Raw genomic sequence first — 20958 nt, forward strand, 5'->3', positions numbered from 1 at the left:
AAAAATTTATTATTAATGCATGTTTTTTCTCTGCTGGAGATAGAACAACTTTGTTGTGCATGTTATAAAATGTTAAATATTAGAATTATTTAAAGTTAATAGGATGCCAAAGAAAATGACTAATAATACATTATACAATTAGATGCCTTTCATATTAGTGAATCCATTAACAAAATAAAATACATTCAAACAGAAGAGTTCTGATTTGCAATTTTTAGCAAGGATTGCCCATGTGTAAAGCTAAATTATTTATTCATTTTTTAAAAAAAACAACTGCTGGATACATCAGTTTGCAATTATTTGCATTATGTTTGAATGCTTTATCATGTGGCTCCGAATCAAGAATACGTATCTCTAAGTTGCTTTAGCATCTTCATTTGTGCAAAGCATTAAACAGAGAAAAAACAAAAGTTTCTTTCCTCCGGATTCAGCAGGACATGCCACAAGCCCTCAATATTGCTCTTTCAGCTGTTTTGGGTGTCTTTTTGTTATCAATCTCTAGCCCAGATGTCCTCACACAGAGTTTCACATCTCTAGTTTGCCTTCCCAATTGCACCCTGGTTTCTAGACAAGACCAATCCTCTCCCGTCCGACCCGTACCGATCTCAAGTCAGCGTCGCGCAGCCCTGCCTGAAGTTATTCAGATGCTATAGCGTACTGTTTCTCTGACCACCGTCTACGGCTCATTCTGAAACTAGTTATCCTGTCTCCTCAGCTGATGTCCACATTATCCTTGAACAATACTCTGAGCAAGCAGGTAACTGTTCTTACAGTAGGAAATAGCTTTTAGCACCAAAGTGATACAACCTTCTAGCCATTCTTCTCCTGTGTTTTCCTTTTCTTTTTGCATTGATGCTCTGTCTCTAGAAAGGCATCCGACACCAGCTAAAGAAAGTTCCATGACAAACAAGTAATCTCCGCCTCCTCACATCCGTCATCTCTTCACTGCTGCTATCTACTTAATTAAGTCATTCTCAATCTTCTGTATCATAAGCACATAATGTTGGTTGATGGAAATATGTTTTGAAATCCCTGGGTTTTTTTGTTTTTTAATTATCTGATTACACTGGGAAAAAGAGGGGGGGAAGACATCTCTCTGTTATACCACAATAAGTAAAAAACCAGCAATAGCACTCTTTTTCAGGAGACTTTTTTTTTTACCTTCTAAGAGTTACACAGTCCCGTATTTACAGTTCATGGGGTTTATAAGTGGGATGAACCCAACTGCAGCCAGTTTGGTAACATCATTTGAAAACTGGTTTCAGGTTAAAGATGCCTCGTATTATGATCTTAACTCAGATTGAGAGGGGTGAGGAATGCCATACTTCAGTCAGCTGAGGTTTATAGCAGGAATACGGCATAGCCTAACTCCAGGCTGCGGTCACCCCAAAATACCTCCTGCCTATATACACCCCAATGTCAGCCCAGGTTGCAACTCATGGATGAGCCAAGCCTTCCACGTGATGCCAGCTGGTAATAGGGAAAAAAAAAAGGGTGTGTGCAACAGGGTCACAGAAAAGGATTATAAACTAGCAGCTTTGGCTGCATCTTGGACACTGATTGTGAAGTAGAAGGGAAAAATATTATAAAATAATTGTTCCTCTATATTCAATTCTTCCCATCCTGATTATTTCAAAATTTTACCATAGTTATGTTGTATAAATAATAATAGTAATTATATGAAGAAGAGACAATGCGTTGCAATTAGAACCACGCATTCATAAAGGCATCATTCTCACAACTCACCCTGAGGTGTTTGTCCACATGGAGGGTTTTGATTAGGCTCAGATTGTTACAGTAGAGTTGGGAAACAGGACCTTTGATCTCAAGAGATCTGAACAATCCCTGTTACTTTTACTGACAACAAGCACGCTACAGACTGAACAGTGTTAACATTCAGATGAGAGCTGAAAACTCAAGTGAGAGCTATGCTACATTCTCACTTTTAAGACTCTGGTATCATGCATAACTTGGAAATTAAAATACAGTGTGACTACCTCTCCAAGTGTTTAAATTAATATGTTTAATAATCCCTACAATAATAAGCCTAAAGTGCAAATTAAGACTTGCAAGGGAAGGAGAAAGGGAAGTCTCTTGCTTTATATTTAGGTATGTACTATGTTCAGGACAGTGGGATACAATGCTTTTCTGTATCAAGATTTTTTAAAGCTCCTTTTTTATAAATCATGTTTTTCCCACTAAATATATATGCAATATTTCTACACACACAAATATGACAGGATTTTTTTTTAAGGGAAAAAGCCAATGGTGTAGTCAAGAAAAAAATATTCATTTGCCCATATATAGACATCTAAAGCTTCTTAAATGCTCTAAGACATCTCACCTGGCTTCTGACACCCAGTTTCCAAGGGCACAACTCTCTTGTGTATCCCCTGCTAGACCTGACAGCCTTGTGAGTGTCACTCTGATACTCAGCATCCTCTCAAGTGGCACTAAAATCTAATTATGAGGTAACTGAATCAAGGCCAAAATGTCCAAAGATTGTATTAAGGGAAGATGCTTTCCAAGACCACGATAATTTGCTTATGCAAAAAAATCCACCGAGTTGCACAATAACAATTGGGAGGGAGGGGACAGGAATATTCAATTTTAAGTCCATCAAAAAAGATAGTATGAGTGTCTTGAAAATTTCTTAGACAAAACTTTGTTTTCAGGAGGAATATATTTCTAAGAAAGACTACATTCACATATGAGACAGTCAATAAAAGAACATAGGTTTCCTCATAAAAGCAAAAGTTTCCAAAGATCATAGAAGATGTAGTTTAGATTCTTTTTTTTTCTCCTAGATGTTTTCTTTCTAAAGTTTTCCAGTTTGGCCCCAGTGATGTCCCATTTTGGTCCCCAGCACTCTTACCTCCCACTAAAATAACCAATGGAGTTCAACAGCTAAATGCGTTACCGAAGTCTCCCCCGACCAAATTCACTCATTACTCACAGCAGCTGTATCTACCACAGTATTTAGTTTTCCCAGTTCACATTATACAGGAGACCACGAGTACCATGATAAAGCCTAATTCCGCAGTGTGGTAACTTCTCATCCCATGCCACCCTGCATAATATTATGTCACATACATCCACACATAACACCGCCCTTTTTGCTGCAGACCGCATTGCGCGTTCGTATGTGCCGGCTAGTATTACATATAAACCACACAATTACAGATATTGACCACAGGGGAGAAGAACACCCCAAATATCAGGCCACACCATGATCTTGAAAGACATTGAGGATGACCGACTTTAAGTAGGAACTATGCAGCTTAGTTCTCCAGGGTATCCATCTCCCTGCAGCACAAGACCATCCCATGCAGAATACCTTTGACACTTGGTTCGGTTTATCTATAAACAAGTCTGGCAACCCCCAGCTTCTGGAGATTATTCCGTCATCCTAAAAATCGAGGTTAGAAAGTTTTCCTGTTAATACTTTTAACAAATGACTCAATAAATTATTTCCTTTCCTTGTTATTTTGGAGCTCTGAGGAATGGTATTTCCTGTAGCATTACTATCAGAACAACAAACCCAAACAAAGAGTCACCCATGACAACGAAGAGCATCCCAAAAAAAGGCAATCCCTTGATACAGCGTGCAAAACTACGGTCCTCTCAGCGCCTAAATAACACTCCTTGAGGGGTTATCAAGAAGCTCTTCAACTTCTTGAAGTGTTACTAAGCAAAAAGCTATTGTAAAGCAAATAATGCTGTGGCTAGAAAAGAAATAAAAGGCGTGTCTTAAATGCTTGATCATACAATACGTGCCATAAAATCCATGGTATGTTTGTGGCTGACCACACTAACCTAGTTTACTGCCTCTTCTGCCCCATTCTACCCACTTATTCATCACACCATTGAAAAGAAAAACATGACAATACCATTGGTAAGAGAAAATTTACAGTGTCTAAGAGCTACAGATTTATACGCCTTACTTGCCCAGTCTGATGATCTTTTTCTTTTTTTCCCTTCACACTGAAAACAAAATAAGTTATATTGGGAAAACATTAATATTCTAGCTCTATCGTCCCTTTTTTTTGTATACAATGCACATTATTTACAAATAATTCAAAACATTGGTTGCAAAAATTAGTATTTCCATCAGGTTTCATCATCTGACTTATATTCACAAATCATTCTTTGGAGTACTGTAGTTCCTCTTCTTCCCCTCTGGAAAGAGAAGGGTAAGACATGGTAACCACACCTTCCTCTGAATACAAAAAAAAATAAATGTTCTGTATCTTAAAATAGACATTCAGACGCAGAGAGAAAAGGGAAGAACCCACATCAGTAACATGCACATATTAATTGATTCATGAACTACTGTGGGCTCAATTAAAGTATTTTGTTGTCAGAGTTTTAAAGCTTGGAAAAAAAATTTTTTAAAAAATGAAATGCTTGGCTACAGCTTGGCATATGCGGGTCTTAACCCAGAAACAAGCTGTTTTATAATTATTTCTGAAAATTGCTTCAGTCCATTTTATTTTCTGTGCTTGCCTGGGAAGTGTGAAAAAGAAAGAAAAAACTATTTTTGTCTTAAGGCTTTCAAGACATTTTGCTTCTCAGCTAGCAAGTAACCCAGTTTGAGCCTGATACTTCCAATGTGAACTTTGGACCGCTCTTACTGGTTTCTCAGTGAGACGGGTTACGTGAATAACTGCTGGCAGAAGCGAGGAAGGCTTTGCTGTCTGGGCCATACTTGGTCACACAGGGAACGTCACCAAGTCTGGAGGTGGCTTTAAGGTCAGAGCCCCACCAAGACACATTCCACATTCACGTGTTTCCACGCATACTCACATATGCATGAAAAATACAATCTATAGCCTCCTAAAACATCTAAAAATGGCAGGACAAAATGGGAAATCTCACTAATGTATATGCACAAGAAAATAAGGACCCACAAACAGAAAGGAAAGCGACTGCAAGAGAGAACCAATTCCTTTCTATTTTTCCCCTTTTTGCAGTGATCCTTGCTGCAATTTTAAAATAAAGTCTGTGACGATCATGTTGGACCCCATTGTTTGTATCTGCCCTCTGGAAGCCGGCAGCTGACAGAGGACCTGCTCTCCTCTGCCCACAGAGCCTTTGTTAACCGCAGGACCGGAGCTGCTGGCTGCCTTTGAGATGGATATATTGGGTCAATGGAAAGACTCCGGTATTTTTGAATGGGGAGTTTTGATTTTTATCTTTTTTCTTATTTTAAAGAAATAAAGCTGTCAAACGGAGCTGTTTCTTTTTCTTTTACTCTTTTTTTTTTTTCCTCCCCAGTTTCCCACTCCCTTCCCCCCCCCCCTTTCTTTTTTTTCCTTCTAAGTGCTTGCTTCAAAACCACCCAGCCCATTTGTGCTGACCCAGCGGCTCTGTTTCAAAGGCAGCTTCAGCCTCGCGTCAGCTCCACGGGCTCTGCACATCGAGGCAGAGCCAACCAAGAAACCATTCTGGTTCCTGATAGCCGAGGCTCAGACATATGGTCTCAGCAAGCTTGTATAATCAGTAATATTAGAAAAAAAAAAAAAGAAAGAAAGAAATCCCAAGATTTCTTCCTCTTTTCTCATAGTTCATTGATAAAGAACCTGTCAGTACAGTTGAAGAATCCTGCTGGTTAAAGGTATCATCCTTAGCTGCTCATATGGTCTGGGCTCTTACTTGTCAATTAGATTAATCTAAGCCATTTTAGAACAATAAATATAAGTACAGATGGAATATAAACATATTGAAGATTACTGTTTTTGATGGCTGTTGTTTATTAAATCAAAAATAATGTTGTAACGAGGATTTTGTTGATATTTCAAATGGAAAGGAAAAGTAAATAGCAAATAGATATTCCTTAGGAAAGAAAAAACCAAAAACAAACCCCCAAAACCTAACAAACTGCCACACCACAGCCTCCAAAACGGCCCATAGGTAATAAAAAGGCAAGAATTTTACTTACAATACCACCTATGAGCTACCTTTAGAGAGGGGATATGGCACCTATAAACTCAAAACACTAGGTATGTTGAAATCCATAAAATTTCCAATTACTGCTTCAGAATTTATTGTGCACATATGGAAAATAATACTTGTAAAAGAGAAAGGGGTTTGTGCCTGGTGCTGTCAATACTGTGAAGGATGGGGTGATTATAAAGCAAATTAACAATACTTTTAAATGTGCATTCACTTATCTTTCCAATTAAATCCTTGTTAAACAACTGCACAGACAGTAATGGTGCTTCTGCAAAGCACTGATCAAGACAGTTTTATTGTAATTTTTACTCTGTAACAATTAATCAAGTAGGCATTTTCTTTATTATTAAATTATTTAGTTAATAAATATTCGCAATCAGTTCACGTGTTTGTGGTTTAAATTTTACTTTTATTTTTTCTTAAACTGAATTATATGCCAGCATATTCTGACAGACGGAACAACAGAAATATTTTAATTCTTTTTGCCAAAATGATTTTTATCACCTCCAGGTAATACCAGGGTAAGATTAAATTCACCTTTTCCCCAATGTAGTTACCAAATCAGATATCTTTGGCTGTCCTTTCCCACGTTCCATAAGAAATGTACCTCTCTGCAATAACGTAATATTTAGCCTCTGTAAAAATTCATATTCCCCCCCCCTCCTTTTGTACATAAGTATAGTAACCAAGCCGTAAAAACACAGTAATTGACCTTTGGATGGTACGTGGTGTTTTGCAGTTAACACACAAGGTATTCACAATGAAATAACGGGATGCAAAGGTCATCTGTACAGCAAATACCAAGCATTTTGCAAACAAAGCATTGGATATAAAGACAATTAGGAGCTCTCTTGTATTATGTATGAACCAACACGTACTGAATGAACCAATAAGTATTGAAATTTGTATTTCTATGGTTAGTTTCCCTGAACATATATGCATTAGGATAGAATCCTAGTGCTTCAGCAATGTGTTATGAACCCTTTATAGCTCCATTTTTTTCAGTTAATTTAGTACTCATGAAAATTGCTTGTTTGACAGTCGTAGAAATTGAATGCCTTGCCAGCTACCCAGCGGATTAGCGCAGGAGGCATAAAGTAAGCTTCTACCTCCTCACCCAGGTACCTCTGATCTTCAAACACAGAAGGCAATCGAGGACTGCTGGGACAGGCGCCTGCAGCAGGACAGGGAACCCCCAGGCTTTAGCACAACCATCTCACCCCATTATATCACAGTGTGCATCAACACGATGGGCTTGACCAGAGCAGGGAGCACGCCATAAATCCACACTCTTACTTACCTATTAACACCCTTATGGATGAAGAGTCCTCCCTTTCTCTGTTTTTTCTTTCTCAGGCACTTTTTGCCTCACTGTTAGCATTTTTTATGAGGTCAGAAGCTTGCTTTGGAAAAGTATCTCCCAACTGTCCCCACTTTCATATAGTGGTGCCTTAATGGCCCTGAGTAACCCCACCTGGGGCTTCCCCGCCCCTGCCCATGGGCTCGTGGTCCATGTCAGCCCCACCCCAGGGCTTTGGGCCAAGACAATTGATCTTTTTAGTAGCATCCTCGTACCCTGGAACTGCCAGCACGCTTTACGTGGCTTAACAGACCCATTTATAAAATCTCATCCCTTTTCCTACAGGTGTGAATTAAAAGAATATCTTTATAAATATCTGTAAAGGCTTTAACTTACTGGACCTTGCTTAAAATCAGCAAAAGTCCTCCAGATTTTTCACAAAAGCCCTAAAAAACTGCCAAGTACCAAAAAATATATATTTTTTTAAATTGTAACTATTACACCTAACCAATAGTACAGGAAGCGTAAGAAGAATGGACGTCTCTGTGTAATGTCTCTGGTTATTATAGAAACCTTTGCCATAGGTTAACAGCCAGAAATATTGAATGGCTGGTAGCTTAGTTTCCAAAACCAAATTGCTTTTACTGCTTGTAGACTAAGAAAAGCACGACTGTCCTGATGTCAGTATTGGTCCAAACAGCTTCTACTGCCTTGATTCAGTGATTTGAAAAATGATGACTTAAGAGTCTCGAAAGTGCTGAGAGATGTTATAGCCTGGTCCTCTTATGATCAACTGATCTTTTCAGCTCTAAATGGGAAAATAAATCATAGATAAAAGATAATCCTGTTGCACAGAAGCAAAAAAGGTGTGATATCAATAGACTTTTATAGAAAAAGAAAACTCCGTGAAAGGGATAAAGTAAATAAGGTAGTTTGTTCTGCTGATGCTTGTGTTGGCAAGGTCAAAGCCCCCTTCTGGAGCTGTCTAGCTCAAGAAATGAGGAGGAAACACAAAGTATATGCAGAGAATTTAAAAAGATACAAGGCATTTTTTTTTATTTTACACCCATCTTCACCCCAAAATATCTAGAATTTCAAGGGTCTTTTTAGTTTTTTACCGTTCTTCTTTAATGATGAAGCTGTCAACTGTTAGTTTGTTTTCCTTTCATATTCACCAGTTCTCTCTTATTTAATTTTTGATGCTACAGCTGATATTAACAGCATAGGAAAAGGAGCCAAATAAAGCTTTGCTATATTTTAATTAATTATTATACAAATAAAAAATACTCTGATACAGCAGCCAGCTTAGAGTCTCTTCTATGATCTTTAATTTCCAACGTGATACATACTACTTATATCCTATAAATGTAGGTGTAACACAATAGCAAAGCAAGCAGGAAGAAAGAGCCCATTAAGTATTTGGCCTGTCTAAGAACTGATTGCACAGTCAATCTCTGCAATGTAAATAGGCTTTTTCAGAACATTTGTTTGCATTTATAATTAAATTAAACTTTATAATAAAAAAAAACTATTTGGGAAAATCGTATATATAAATACTGCTTTCCAACTGTTAACTACAGAAAAATGAAGGTACAGCAATTGAACCTAGGAGATCGCAATAATTACAGAGTGAAAAAATGGTGTGTGGTGAGCGCGTTATTAAACATCATCCCACTGCAGAGCTTTAGAGGACTGGTAAATAAACAAGTTGGGAGCACATACTGCTTTTCCAAGTAACTTTTGTGACTTCATGAAACAATCTGAAACTGCTGCTTGTCTTCAGCCTCTAATTGACAGGGGACAACAAGTCCTTGGGGACATCAGTTGGAGGCCACTATTGCCCTCCCAAGCAGGCGTTAAATAAACCCTGTACACCCCGCCTCCCCACGGCGTGGGGTAGGTTTGCTGTGCCTCAGCAAGCTGTGTCCTGCCTGCAGCTTCCATTGGTCACCCAACAGGCAGATTTCTTGCACATGTCCTAAGTACCAGTGTCAGAGTTCCTTCTATGTACCATTAACTTCACCTCTATATATTCATTTTTCACAGTGGTATAAACCGGAAGGAAAAGGTGCCTGGTACCTCTGTGCTGCAAAAACCCAGCTTAGGCTTCTGTCTAGCTTTACAGAATCAGCCCATCTCTTTTAGGTGAAAACTTGAGCAGTAATGTTAACCTCAAGTACATTAACCTTTGGATGCCACGAGACGTGATAGACAGGACCATTATTTTTATGGCACATTTTTTCCTGAGTAAAGATCCGAGGCGGTGAAGAAGGATAGAAAATCCTAGTATTGCCTCTCTGTCTCCAAACAAAATACAGTGTACGGTCATTTGAAAGCCAAGGCAGACTACATTATCAACACACAAATACCCAACAACTATAAATCTAAGGGAACCCAAGTAATGAGTCAAAACTATGAGGCTGATGATTTATTCAGTCTCCCTGAATTTACTGGCATAAATACTGATTCCTCATAAACCAGAATTCACCCTCCAGTTTCAGCTGAAGACAAGACTGTTCTGGAGAAGCTGAGGAGGTGGCAAACATCTACTACTCCCCTGAAACCTTCCCTAGAGGTGTAAATATTTAAATGGAGGCTTGAAGGTGGGAATGTTTTAATATCTCTCTCAATTTAATCAGAATTTTTGAGTCAAAAGTCTTAGTTTATGTGCAGTACAAAACTAATCGAGGAAGTTGTTCTCCAACAGCTATCACCTCTAAGAAACCACATGCGATACACAGTGTTTAGCAGTTCTGGTAATAGTCTCCAGGTAACTTTAAAAGTGTTAATAAAAGTGGGAGAAAAATTTGTAACAGCTTCACATTTATACTTGATTAATTCAAAAGTATACAAAGTCTTAAATGCAATTTAAGATTTGGGATTTTTCCTAATTTCTGAGAAACTTAATTTTATTTTCTTGTTAAGTAGTATCAGGAGGTTCACTGTCATCAAGGGTATTGGTTAAGCTGTTAAGTATGGGGATAGTTAGTCTTTGCTAAGAGTAGTAAACTGTTCGGAGAGGTGAATGTATTTGTCACTTATCCTAATTAGCTACCAATATCAACTTCCACACCTGTAACAGTATCTATTGATCAATGTTAGGTTAATTTAGGCCACCTATAGGAAAGATGTTCTTTTGTATTTGTTGAAATATGTTCATTATATGCGGAATCTGTGGAAATATGTTTGGTAAATACGTACACGTTCTCAGGTCCCCAAAATTCTGGTTCTCAGGTCCCCGAAATATTAATCTTTCCTATTCTCATTTCCTGGGGTCAAATCTTTGCCTTTTCAAAAATCAATGGTAAGTCTTCCACTGACTATGACAGAGCCAGTACTCTACTTTTAGTATTTCATTTTCAGTTCTTTTCAGCACCTTTTTCTCTTTCGCTGGCTCCCTTTGGATCCCTGGTTTACTTTTGGTTTTGTTTAACTTTCAGCATCCAAACAATCTGCTATTTTCCCTTTTAATCTTTTTTTTTCCCCTCACTTTGATTCTTAGGTTTCTACACATGCTTTGTGTTTTGCCACCTTATTTCATGTATCTGTTTCCTTTTTTCTTTTTTTTTTTTTGTTTTTTGTTTGTTTGCTTGTTTCTCATCTCCTGTTTAGCTACTATCTTCCTCTGCTTACTCTGCTGTTTTTCCCTCTCTCCTAGCTGACATTTCCCTCCGTGCAATATCTTTTCACCTTCCCTTTCCTCTCTTTTCCAAAACACAGCTCATCATTCTATGCCACTAATGTATAGCAGATTCTGAAATACTGTCATCTGAGACAGTTAAGTACTAAACAAAACATTACCAGGGTGGAGGAATCACTTACCCTGATTGACAACAAATCGTAACTTCTGTATTGTTGCCAGATTGCCGCTAACCCTGTATATTCCATCAACATCTAGACCTGAAAAAGAAACACATATTTCATTTTAGATCATATAAGTATTTTTCTTCGTACGTCTGTCAGGAAGCCAGAAGCGCCCTAACAAGTATGAAGAAGAGCAGTGTAGTGAATGACTGAAAAATAATCCACCTGACAGCAACTGAAGTGCCTCCTGCCTGATTAAAACAACAATGCAAAATAAAAGTGGTAGATTAACTTAAGTGAATACAAAACACCTAACTATAATTATCTTGTAATTCTGTCAGCGGAATACGGTATTTGAGTGTGACGGGAAAGGAAGAGTGAATTAGCTCTCGCGCTTGTAGAGGAGGGCTGGTTGGGATACGCGCGATGCTACGCCAGCCCTGCTTAAATGTGGGGTGTTTATATTAATAGTGCTGGGGAAACTTCTCAGTCTGGGGTCTGGCTTTTTCAGACGTGAATTTCTGAGGCTGTGACCTTTCTGAAAATAAAGCAGCGAGATACCCACTCTAGAATCATGACGTGTGTGAGACTACACACAACCACCGTTTTTCTGCTATATTCTTCATAGCAGATCAGACAAGTTTGAAGATGAAATTAAATATCCCAAATAGCATATGCCCTGGAGTGCATTTCTTCATTAATATAGGCCATTCTTTTCAAGGACAACCTGACAGTCTTGTTTCTCCCTGCATATCTACTCAAGGTTTATCTTCTAGGTGAAACTAGATGTCATACTCCCTTTTGTGACATATTATCTCCTACAGCAAGCTCTGCTGATATGACTGTTTAAAATAGCACTTCCAGCCCTGGTTGCATAGCTGTAGCATTTCAAAGCACATGGGAACTGCTCTCCTTTCCCGGGAGAATTATCTATTGTGCAACAACGACCGAATCTGCATGCTTAAAAATGGAAAACACTAAACTGCACATTGTCATTTCACGTTTAAAACTTGCAAGTACATAAGAAACTAAGAGAATCTACACAGAACAGGTTTTTTTAAGGCTACTCACCACTTGGAACACAAGTTTTAATTAGCTTTTGGCAAGCAATTTCCGAGAAAGCCTTTCTCTTGGAAAATGCTAATTTGTCAAAACCAAAAATTTTCAGGAAATATTTCCTGACAATGTATCTAGGGGGATTTTCATTTTTTTCAATTTGGGGTAGGGAAAAAGGCAAAAATGAAACTGTAGAAAAAGGTGGAAACAAGTCCAAAAGCCCAGAAGACTGGCTATAACACTTAAATAAGAAGGAGCTGAGGTTCAAGTTCTTAATTCAAAAATGCTTGCATCATACCTTGGCAGATGAGTGCCACAGCCAGTGGACTCAACTGCTTGGAGGTATTCCTCACTGATTTTGAAGCATTTTAAAAGACTTAATTTTCCTTTTGATGCAGACTGAAACCAAATAAAGTCTTTTGTTTGTTTGCGTGTTTGTTTTCCCTCCCTACAAAAGACAGTTCTTTTTTCATGTCTGTCCTGCTAGGAACACCCTGATTTGGTTTACATTTAAAAAAATCTATTTTAAAAATGCATAATAATTCCATATCATAATTTTTATTAGACAATTTTCTACCCTGCACCTGTGGGTGTCCTGCAACATAATACTGAGAGTGATGATTCATTTCAGGAAAATCCCCTTTGGTTACAGAGGGATAAAGAAAAAGTTTATTTAAGAGAAATCAAAAAGGATTTGGTAATCAAGAACACTTGGAAGTTATCCATCTACTGGATATATAACATATGAGCAAATGGAAATTACTAAAATGTTTAAGCAATGCAATTCTATCCTAAATCTGAAGAGTCTCGTTCTGTTTTAGTAATGGGAGGGTGAGAGAGCAAGAGTAATTCCCAGCGTAGGAATGTGGGACTCCTGTGGTAAGGGATTAAGAATTGCATCATGTAAATTGAAGTCTAAACCAGAAAGTAAAGAGGAAAAATAAAACAAACAAACAAACAAGCAAGCCCCAAAAGAGAATGTTAACTTTTGTTTGGATCTAACTCAATTCAGTTTTTAACCTTTTTGGATGTATGGAAGTGAAAGCAATACACGTCTCTGGGCGAAATAGCCACGTCTCACGTTAATAGCATCAATTTGGAACCTACATAAATTATCCAGATTGAGTGAAAATGACAAACTATGTTGTAAATTGGAGGTTATTACATCTTACAAAATGATCTGGAGTAAACAAGTGCATTATTATTGTTACAAATTTACTTCGGTCCAGAAACAAAGACTGAGTAGCATTTCAGTTGGACACTATACAATATGGCAGAGAGAAAAAAATAAAATAAAATTAAAAAATTCCAAGAATATCAAGCCAATTATAGTGTTCACGTGCCATCAACTTTCTGCTCCAAGAACTTTGAAAGTTAAGCCAAACCAAACCAATGAAAATTGGTGGATTTGGACATCCTTTTCACAACCACATCATCTTAGCTGGATTGTTAACAACTTATTTTGGAAATCCAATTAGGCACAAAAGAGAAAGAGAGAGCAAGAAAGAGAGGAATGTGTCTTTATAGTCCTAATATGCTCATTCTATGAACAATTTTCAAAACAAATTCGCTTTTAAGGGCACCTCTATCAAGAATAAAAACATCACTGCACTGCTGTCAGGGTTTCTTCGTGGCAGGCTATAAATACTTAGGGAACAAGATGAAACAAAAGCCTTGCAGAGTTTCCTATCTGGTGCTGGCATTTAAGTATAGTGGTAAAGAATGTTTCCGAAAAAAATGTTCATTGTAATAAAGTCCAATTGTTGTTCACTATAGGGTGACCTTCTTGTGTTTTGGAGTGGAGTTTATCAGGGAAGAATCAGTGGATTTTGCCCTAGAGGAGAACAAGTATTTTATTTGCTTTATATCCCAATCTCCAACTCTGTTTCTCTTTGTTTTAATGAGGAACCTGAGAACAGGATGGATCCACAATTAGAAAAGATAGCCAAATCCATCATAACAACTTCAGTGTTTCTCCCCTAAATTTTGTAATGGTATAAGAAACATAGGAAAAGGACTTACTCAAGAATATATCAATTTAGCTGCCAAACTATTGGCAAATTTTAACTATTTTCATTTAAAAAATTATACAGGTACTCCTGATGAGAAAGTTAAAAGGGAACCAAAGTCTGGCTTGGTTGAGATTCATGAACAATAATGAACATTATATTCACTCTGCACAACTGCACAGAGATGCTAGAAGAACACTTATTTAAGAACATTTCTTGCACTCCTGCTCCTAGGCAAAATGGAAATAACATGCGTGCAGGTCAGCGTCAGCTCCGATAGCAGTCTGAGCCGGAACCAGGTATTGCAGAGAAACATTAAAAGCACAGGAAAAAAGTAGAGCTTAGGTGATATATTTATCCAAACATACATGTTAAAATACTAGATTTTGATATCGGTTGAGGTAGTCCTGATGCTGTATGAGCTGCCCTGAATGAAATGTTCTCATTAATTCTTTTCTGTTGCATAGAACAAATCCCTCTCCCAAATCACATTGCGTTCTGCCTGAGGTTAACCTATGTTTGACAATATCTTCAAACTGAATGTAAAAGGAAATCCTCTACGTGTGGGGAGAAGGGGGGGTGGTATACAGAAATTTCTCTCTCTGTTTTTTAACAAGATTTAGGATTTGAAACATACCATTTTAAATGATGCTAGGTAATTCCTGCACAGAGACCCATGAAACTTTCGCAATTAATGTATCCTGAAATAGGTGTGGTCCACAGGCCTGGTAGGAGTTTTGTAAAAGAAACCATCGTGCTGGATTCAACAACAAAGTGAAGTACAAACTTGAAGAAAGGCATTCTTTAGTTAGTCCTTTCATTTAAAATCAGTTATGTTCAGGGCAAAAATATTGTATTTCAAAGGAGCCTATTATGCCTTCCCATAAACAGAAAGATCATACGTTTTAAAACTAAAGTATCATTATGTAATCAAGCTGTTGTATTATAAACTATTTTGTGGGCTCAGATGCCCAGGGCTATCTTTACAAATATTTGAGAGGTCATTATCAGGGTATGTTCTCCCTAAAACTATAATTCTTTCCTCGTGTTTTCATATGCATCTTACCATAAATATCTGATTTATAAACAATTTTTTAAAAGTTTACTAAGGGCACAAAAGTGAGGCATGAAGTCATTTAAAGAAGCAGAAATGCGTGAATGCAGCAAATGCACCAATGTCGAGATAATGTGTCCGATGAGAAAAACACCACAGAACAATGTGCAACAGAAGTTTCACAAAAGGATCAATATTTGTATGCCAGTAGAAGGAAAATTACGAAAAGTAGCAAAGAATAAATCTGACACATTAAAATCCATTAAAAGTACTGTATCTGGAAAGGGTTCCAAAAGGTACCTGGAGTTTCAGGTGAACGTGGGAGCAAAAAAAAATAGTTTTTGTCTGACACCACTGAAATCAGAGGTGAAAATGATGAGAACGACGAAACAAATTGGAGTTACACCACAGAGAGAAAATGAACACGAAGGCATTAACAGCAAACAAGGGACATATGGATGTAAAATGTGCAGTGCAGGGGTGGTGTGAGCTGAAGGTACTTGAACCAGGAAGCTTGGTACGCAGGCCAGGTTGAAATGAGCACCAGCTCCTTTTGAACATAAGACTGTCTGCACTCAGCATGGTTTTCAGTGTTGCCTTTTGGTGTAGGGTTAGGGATGCCTTAAAACTCCCCGAGCAGGGCCAGAGGGTGACACCAGGATTTGCTCTGCTCTGCTGGAACAAACCTGCTGCTTCAGTTGTCAGAACTACCCACTTCTTGTACTCCTCCCCTCAAAGGATCACATTCGTGAGGCTTAAAACAACATCACAGCTAACATCTGATAGGAAAACAAGTCCCATCCCCAGGCCAGAGAAGGTACTCAACTACCATGGAAGTGGGTGCCATACAAACGTCGTGTTACATAGCTCTACCAGACAGACGAGGACAAACAAACCTAGGAGACCCAGCAGTGGATGATATTGGAAGTCAATCTGAAGGACAGAGAGGCAATCACTGTTGTGAAAAAAAAAAAATCAGCTTTCATTTATTGGTGCTCATGATATACATGTGTCTCTTATTTGCAAATAAAATTAGAGAACTACTCAGAAATGACTACGGCTGGGAACAGTGGCAGAAAGGTTATTCTGATATTGTAAAAGCCGTAAGAGGGATGCGCTTGGAGACTGGCTAGACTGACCTCAGTCCCAGACAGTCTACTTAAATAATTAGTTCAGGACTCTATGAACAAATAATTCTTAGCAAAATATAATTAATCCCAACCAGCATGGTTTCATGGAAATCAGGGTCTTGTCTAGGAAAGTTGTTGCATTTTTTGATAGGATTGGATTTTTGACAGGTCTGGTTGATAAAGGCTGTGGTGTTGAAATAGTATGTTTGGCTTTCCATGAGGCTTTTGACTTAGTACCACATGACATTTTGATTAAAGCACTTGCATTTTATGAAATTAACCGGGCATATATCACATGGATTAAAAACTGGCTCAATGACAGACCTCAAAATATGGTAGTTAATGGGAGATATCAGTTAACAAGGCCATAACTGGCAGACCTCTCAAGAGTGGAGCTCTCAGTCCAGTGCCATCTAATACCTTTATCAGAGATGTGGACAATGAGAAGAAAAATCTCTGTTGGCAAAGTAAGCAGATGACACAGAGATCAGGGAGATATTAAGTGACGATAAGGACAGGTAAAGTTGTGGAATGTCTGAACGGCTAACTTAGATGGTCACAGTCGGGTAAAATAAGCTTTTCTGCGGAGAAACACCGGGTACATCCAACTCTCTGGATGTACATTACGAAGGGCTTGAAGTTTGTTTTAAATAATTAGCTGAACATGATCTCTCAGCTCAGTGCTATAGCAAAGGGGACAATGTGAACCCTTGAATTATAGAAAGAAGAGTATCAAACAGAAGCAGGGAAGGGTTTGCACCTCTTCATGTGCTACAACTAGGATCTCCGGTAGAGCACTGTACTTGATATTGAAGCGAATAAAATGAAACATAAAATATATGCTTTGTTGCTTCATATTAAAGTGAGGATGGAGAGATGTCCTCTCCATCAGTACTTTTCACGTGATTTGCAGGTATTGGGCTGATGACCAGCTCTGCCCTGTTGCAGGACTTGTGACAGACAAGCCCTAATTCAAGGTAGCATGAAGAAGACTTTTGTTATTCTATTGTTAGTAGAAATGCAACACTGCATCAGAATTTAGTAAAAGCAGAGATAGTGGGGGAAAGGAAGGAGAGGAGAAATTGTACTAGTTCTTAACAAGCTAAGAAATTACCCTATAGGAGGTGTCTGACATGAGTTTTGGTGAATCTCTTTAGGAAATTAGCTAACAAGAAATAATTCTATGTTTGGCTGCAATAATATCAAGAAGATGAGGGGCATTCCTACATAAAAAGAGAATCTCATTTTTTCTTGTGGTAATAACTTCAAGATGCAATGAAAGGAGAAAAGCTTGACTAAGATCTTATTGTTTTCAAGACCCTGTAGAAACTGTTTAATGGAAGCAATTACAACACTGAATATGAGCATTACATACTGAGAATAAGTAACAAGTGAATATGATGGATGATATATTTTATTCTGTTTCATATCACTTGATGGTAGAATTTCCACTTAGATATTTATATACAAATAAATAAGGGTAGCGACAGCACAAAGCAAGTGCAATTTAAACTAGCACACAGTTCACTGCTATGCAGGGCTGCTGTTTAATGCCTAAATCAAGCTTGCCATGCCTTCATCGTCTTCTCTATTGTGTTGCGCTGTCTTTGACATTCAAGAAGTTTATGGTTTAAAAGCCCCAGGAACAAGACTTACTCAGAAGGCTCCCTGTAACAAGAAACAAAACTAAGCTTTGAAGCTGGTTTTTTTGAATGAAACCATCGAACATGCAGCGTGTTCACTGTAATTTTGCCGTGACCTCCAATATATACTTTTGCCATTCTGATAGTCCCGCTTCTTGCAGCTAAACAAAGTGACCTCATTGCTTTCCACTGTATTTTCTTTTAAACATTGGCTGGGATGATTGAGATTCAGGAATGTGGGAAAATGGATTCCCAAGCCACGTCCATCCCCTTTAATTCTGAGCTGTAATTTTTGGCTTGGCTTGAATCACAGTCATCACATTTCAGTCTGAATCTCTCTGTAAAGTGATCTTTCTTAAACATTTCTTTCACTCATCATGGGATCAGAAACAAAGCCATTCTAGTCTTTCAGCAAAACACTTACAAACGTCTTTTTACAGCGACTCACAAGAGCTGAATTTCCTTTAAAAATGTTTGAAAAAGAGGAGGTTTTCATTGCCTGATTGTCCTCTTTGTGAATCTTGTCATCTGTATGCCATGAGCTACAGCTATTTTAATCTGTTTTTGTTTGCAATCCATTTGGTGTCCGCCCAAGAAAATGCAGGTGATTCTAATTAACTTACTGCTGAAGATGTGGAAAAATCTCAATTGTGCTACAGAGAATTATACACTTAAAGCCTTCCCTCTATTATTTATAACGGCTTATTAATGAAAATGATTACATGAATACATTTACCACCTGATTCATCTTTGTTCACTTTTAAATCAACAAGGTTTATGCTAAAGGAGAAAAATCCCTACCAAATACAGTCCTCAAGTACACACATCAGCTCACTGGCTTAACTGGAATGGCAGTTTAAAAGGAAATAACATTGTCTTGCTTTATGCAACACAGTATAATATCTGAAATTACCAAAGGTTTGGAAATAGCCATTCTCTCTCTGCAACACATTAGTATTTAATTTTGTGAATGTTTATTTCTTTTTTGTTTGTTTGTTTGTTTTCTCTTTTAATACCTCCTTCACCACTCCTATTTGGTCTCATTTGCTGCAGTTACTGCTTCTCATGTATGGGTTAGTAGGTCCATTCTGACCAATGCTTAATTTATCTGAAATAAAATAGATTTCCATGGTTCTCTGCCACTTTACGAAGAATATTTGGTTTTTTCCCTGCTTGACCAAAGATCTTTCAGGAATATTAGGAATCTTCAAAAGCTGAATGGTCCATCACCAGCAACTCTCCTGGGATATAATCAGCTTCATGTCTCCATGGATGTGTGCCTTCCAATTCCCACCTGTCTGGCATTGTGGTGTATGACACTATGGTGACTGGCAGAAGGGAATTTCAGGTAGAGTGATTTGAGTCACTTGTAGGAAAATGAATAGATGTTAAATAATAGCACTGAGTATTTTCTGCTAGGTACAGCTCCCAACAGACAGTTTATCACCTTCCATCAGTTACCATTTCTATTATTCTCTGCCACGCAACATACGCTGTGATAGTCTAATTTGGATGTGATGACAATGCTGATAATGCAGTTTATTTTTGGGAGGATGAAAGCCTGAATAAAGGTTATCATTTTTGGAGAAGTTGATGATGGAAGAACTCATCCACTGTGTGACATGATCAGAACAGCTGGGGATGTAATGTGGAGGGTGGGGGAGAAGAGAGCCAAGGTATTTTGTATGTTCAAGAAATATATACAACATTGCCATTTCTTATATCCCAGCTGTGCCTGTTAACTTCTGGAAACATGTAGAGCTCAGCAATAAAGCATACTTGACTGATATTTACTGCAATGTACATTATAAGACATTTTCTGTCACACATCACGTTCTGAAAGAGTTAAGTAACATGAAAAATACAGGCTCAAGATTATATCTGTCATGGATGAAAATACTACATTTATGCCTCATTGTAATCCATTCATTGGTTTATGGACCCCGAGCCCTCCAGGGAGTGTCACAGCTCCACATGATACTGCTGAGAGCTGTATTTTGCTTTTGGATTTCTGATTTAGCTGAAAGAAGTTTAAAAACACATGTAGCCTGACAACTCCCTATTGGCTATACAACCGAGGAGGGTCAAGAACATAAACTATTCCAGCAAAAGCCAGCTGTAACTTATGCTCACTAAACTGGCTGAAGATCGCCTGTTACAGACAGTAGCATACAAGAAATTTATGCATTTTGCTAAATCCTCCCACTTTGGTTAAACTGTGCTTCATTTGGGGATCCATCATCACCAACATCATGCCTGTGTTTTTTGAGCAACATCAGAACTCTAAGGGAAACTGCACCTTGGGGGGTCTGACTCTCCACTTAGGACTACATAGGACTTTCAGGCAGGTCCACTGAACTGCGGTTAAAAGCTAAGGGACAGATACAATTCTCCAAACATCCCTTACTCCCAATGCTGATTTTAAAGAGAATTTAGTGCACAGTAGGGACAAATCTTTTCCCGTCTTACACAATAGTGAGAGATTAAATTAGACCTCAGTAATGTCACCTCCCCATCCTGACTCGTACTGCTGCTTGGTGGACAGTTAACGGTTGGAAGCAGAAGAACTGTGCATTGGGGCACACATAATCTTCAGCCAAAATGGGTAAGGAGTTTGCATTTTCTGGACTGTGGTGCCGTTGCTTGGCAAAGAGTTTGGGTTTTGGTTTTGTTTGTTTCTCTTTAATGACAGTGACTGGGATAGGAAATTTAGGATGGAACAGGGATATTTAGGATGGAAATTCGAAGTCACGGGACTGCTTCTTCCATCATTCCTTGGCTTTTTAGAGATAGCTGAGGAGTCTAGATAAACCCAATACTCTTCTTTATGGCAGATCCATTTTTTTTTTTCCCAACAGCCTGAAGCTACGTTCTGTTCAGGCTTCGATGTCTCAAGGTTATCTATCTTGACTTCAGGAACGGGTCCTGCCTAACCTTCTGTGGCCACTCCCCACAGCTGCTGTGCATTGCTGAGCAGTGGATGCAAACATAGAGCTTATCTGTTATA

The 20958-nt window shown here is 38.2% G+C and overlaps 1 protein-coding gene across 15 annotated transcripts in view; it reads right to left on the reverse strand.

The window, feature by feature from the left end:
* ARHGAP15 (Rho GTPase activating protein 15) overlaps nucleotides 1–20958 on the reverse strand; it is a 347486-nt gene that overhangs the window by 94522 nt on the left and 232006 nt on the right. For all 15 annotated transcript variants that reach the window (XM_075092818.1, XM_075092815.1, XM_075092816.1 and 12 more), the window contains one exon: nucleotides 11078–11155. In XM_075092818.1, coding sequence (XP_074948919.1) covers nucleotides 11078–11155 — 78 coding nt within the window. The remainder of the gene's footprint in view (nucleotides 1–11077; nucleotides 11156–20958) is intronic.

This window comes from Phalacrocorax aristotelis, chromosome 5 (assembly GCF_949628215.1).
Source record: "Phalacrocorax aristotelis chromosome 5, bGulAri2.1, whole genome shotgun sequence".
NCBI lineage: Eukaryota > Metazoa > Chordata > Aves > Suliformes > Phalacrocoracidae > Phalacrocorax > Phalacrocorax aristotelis.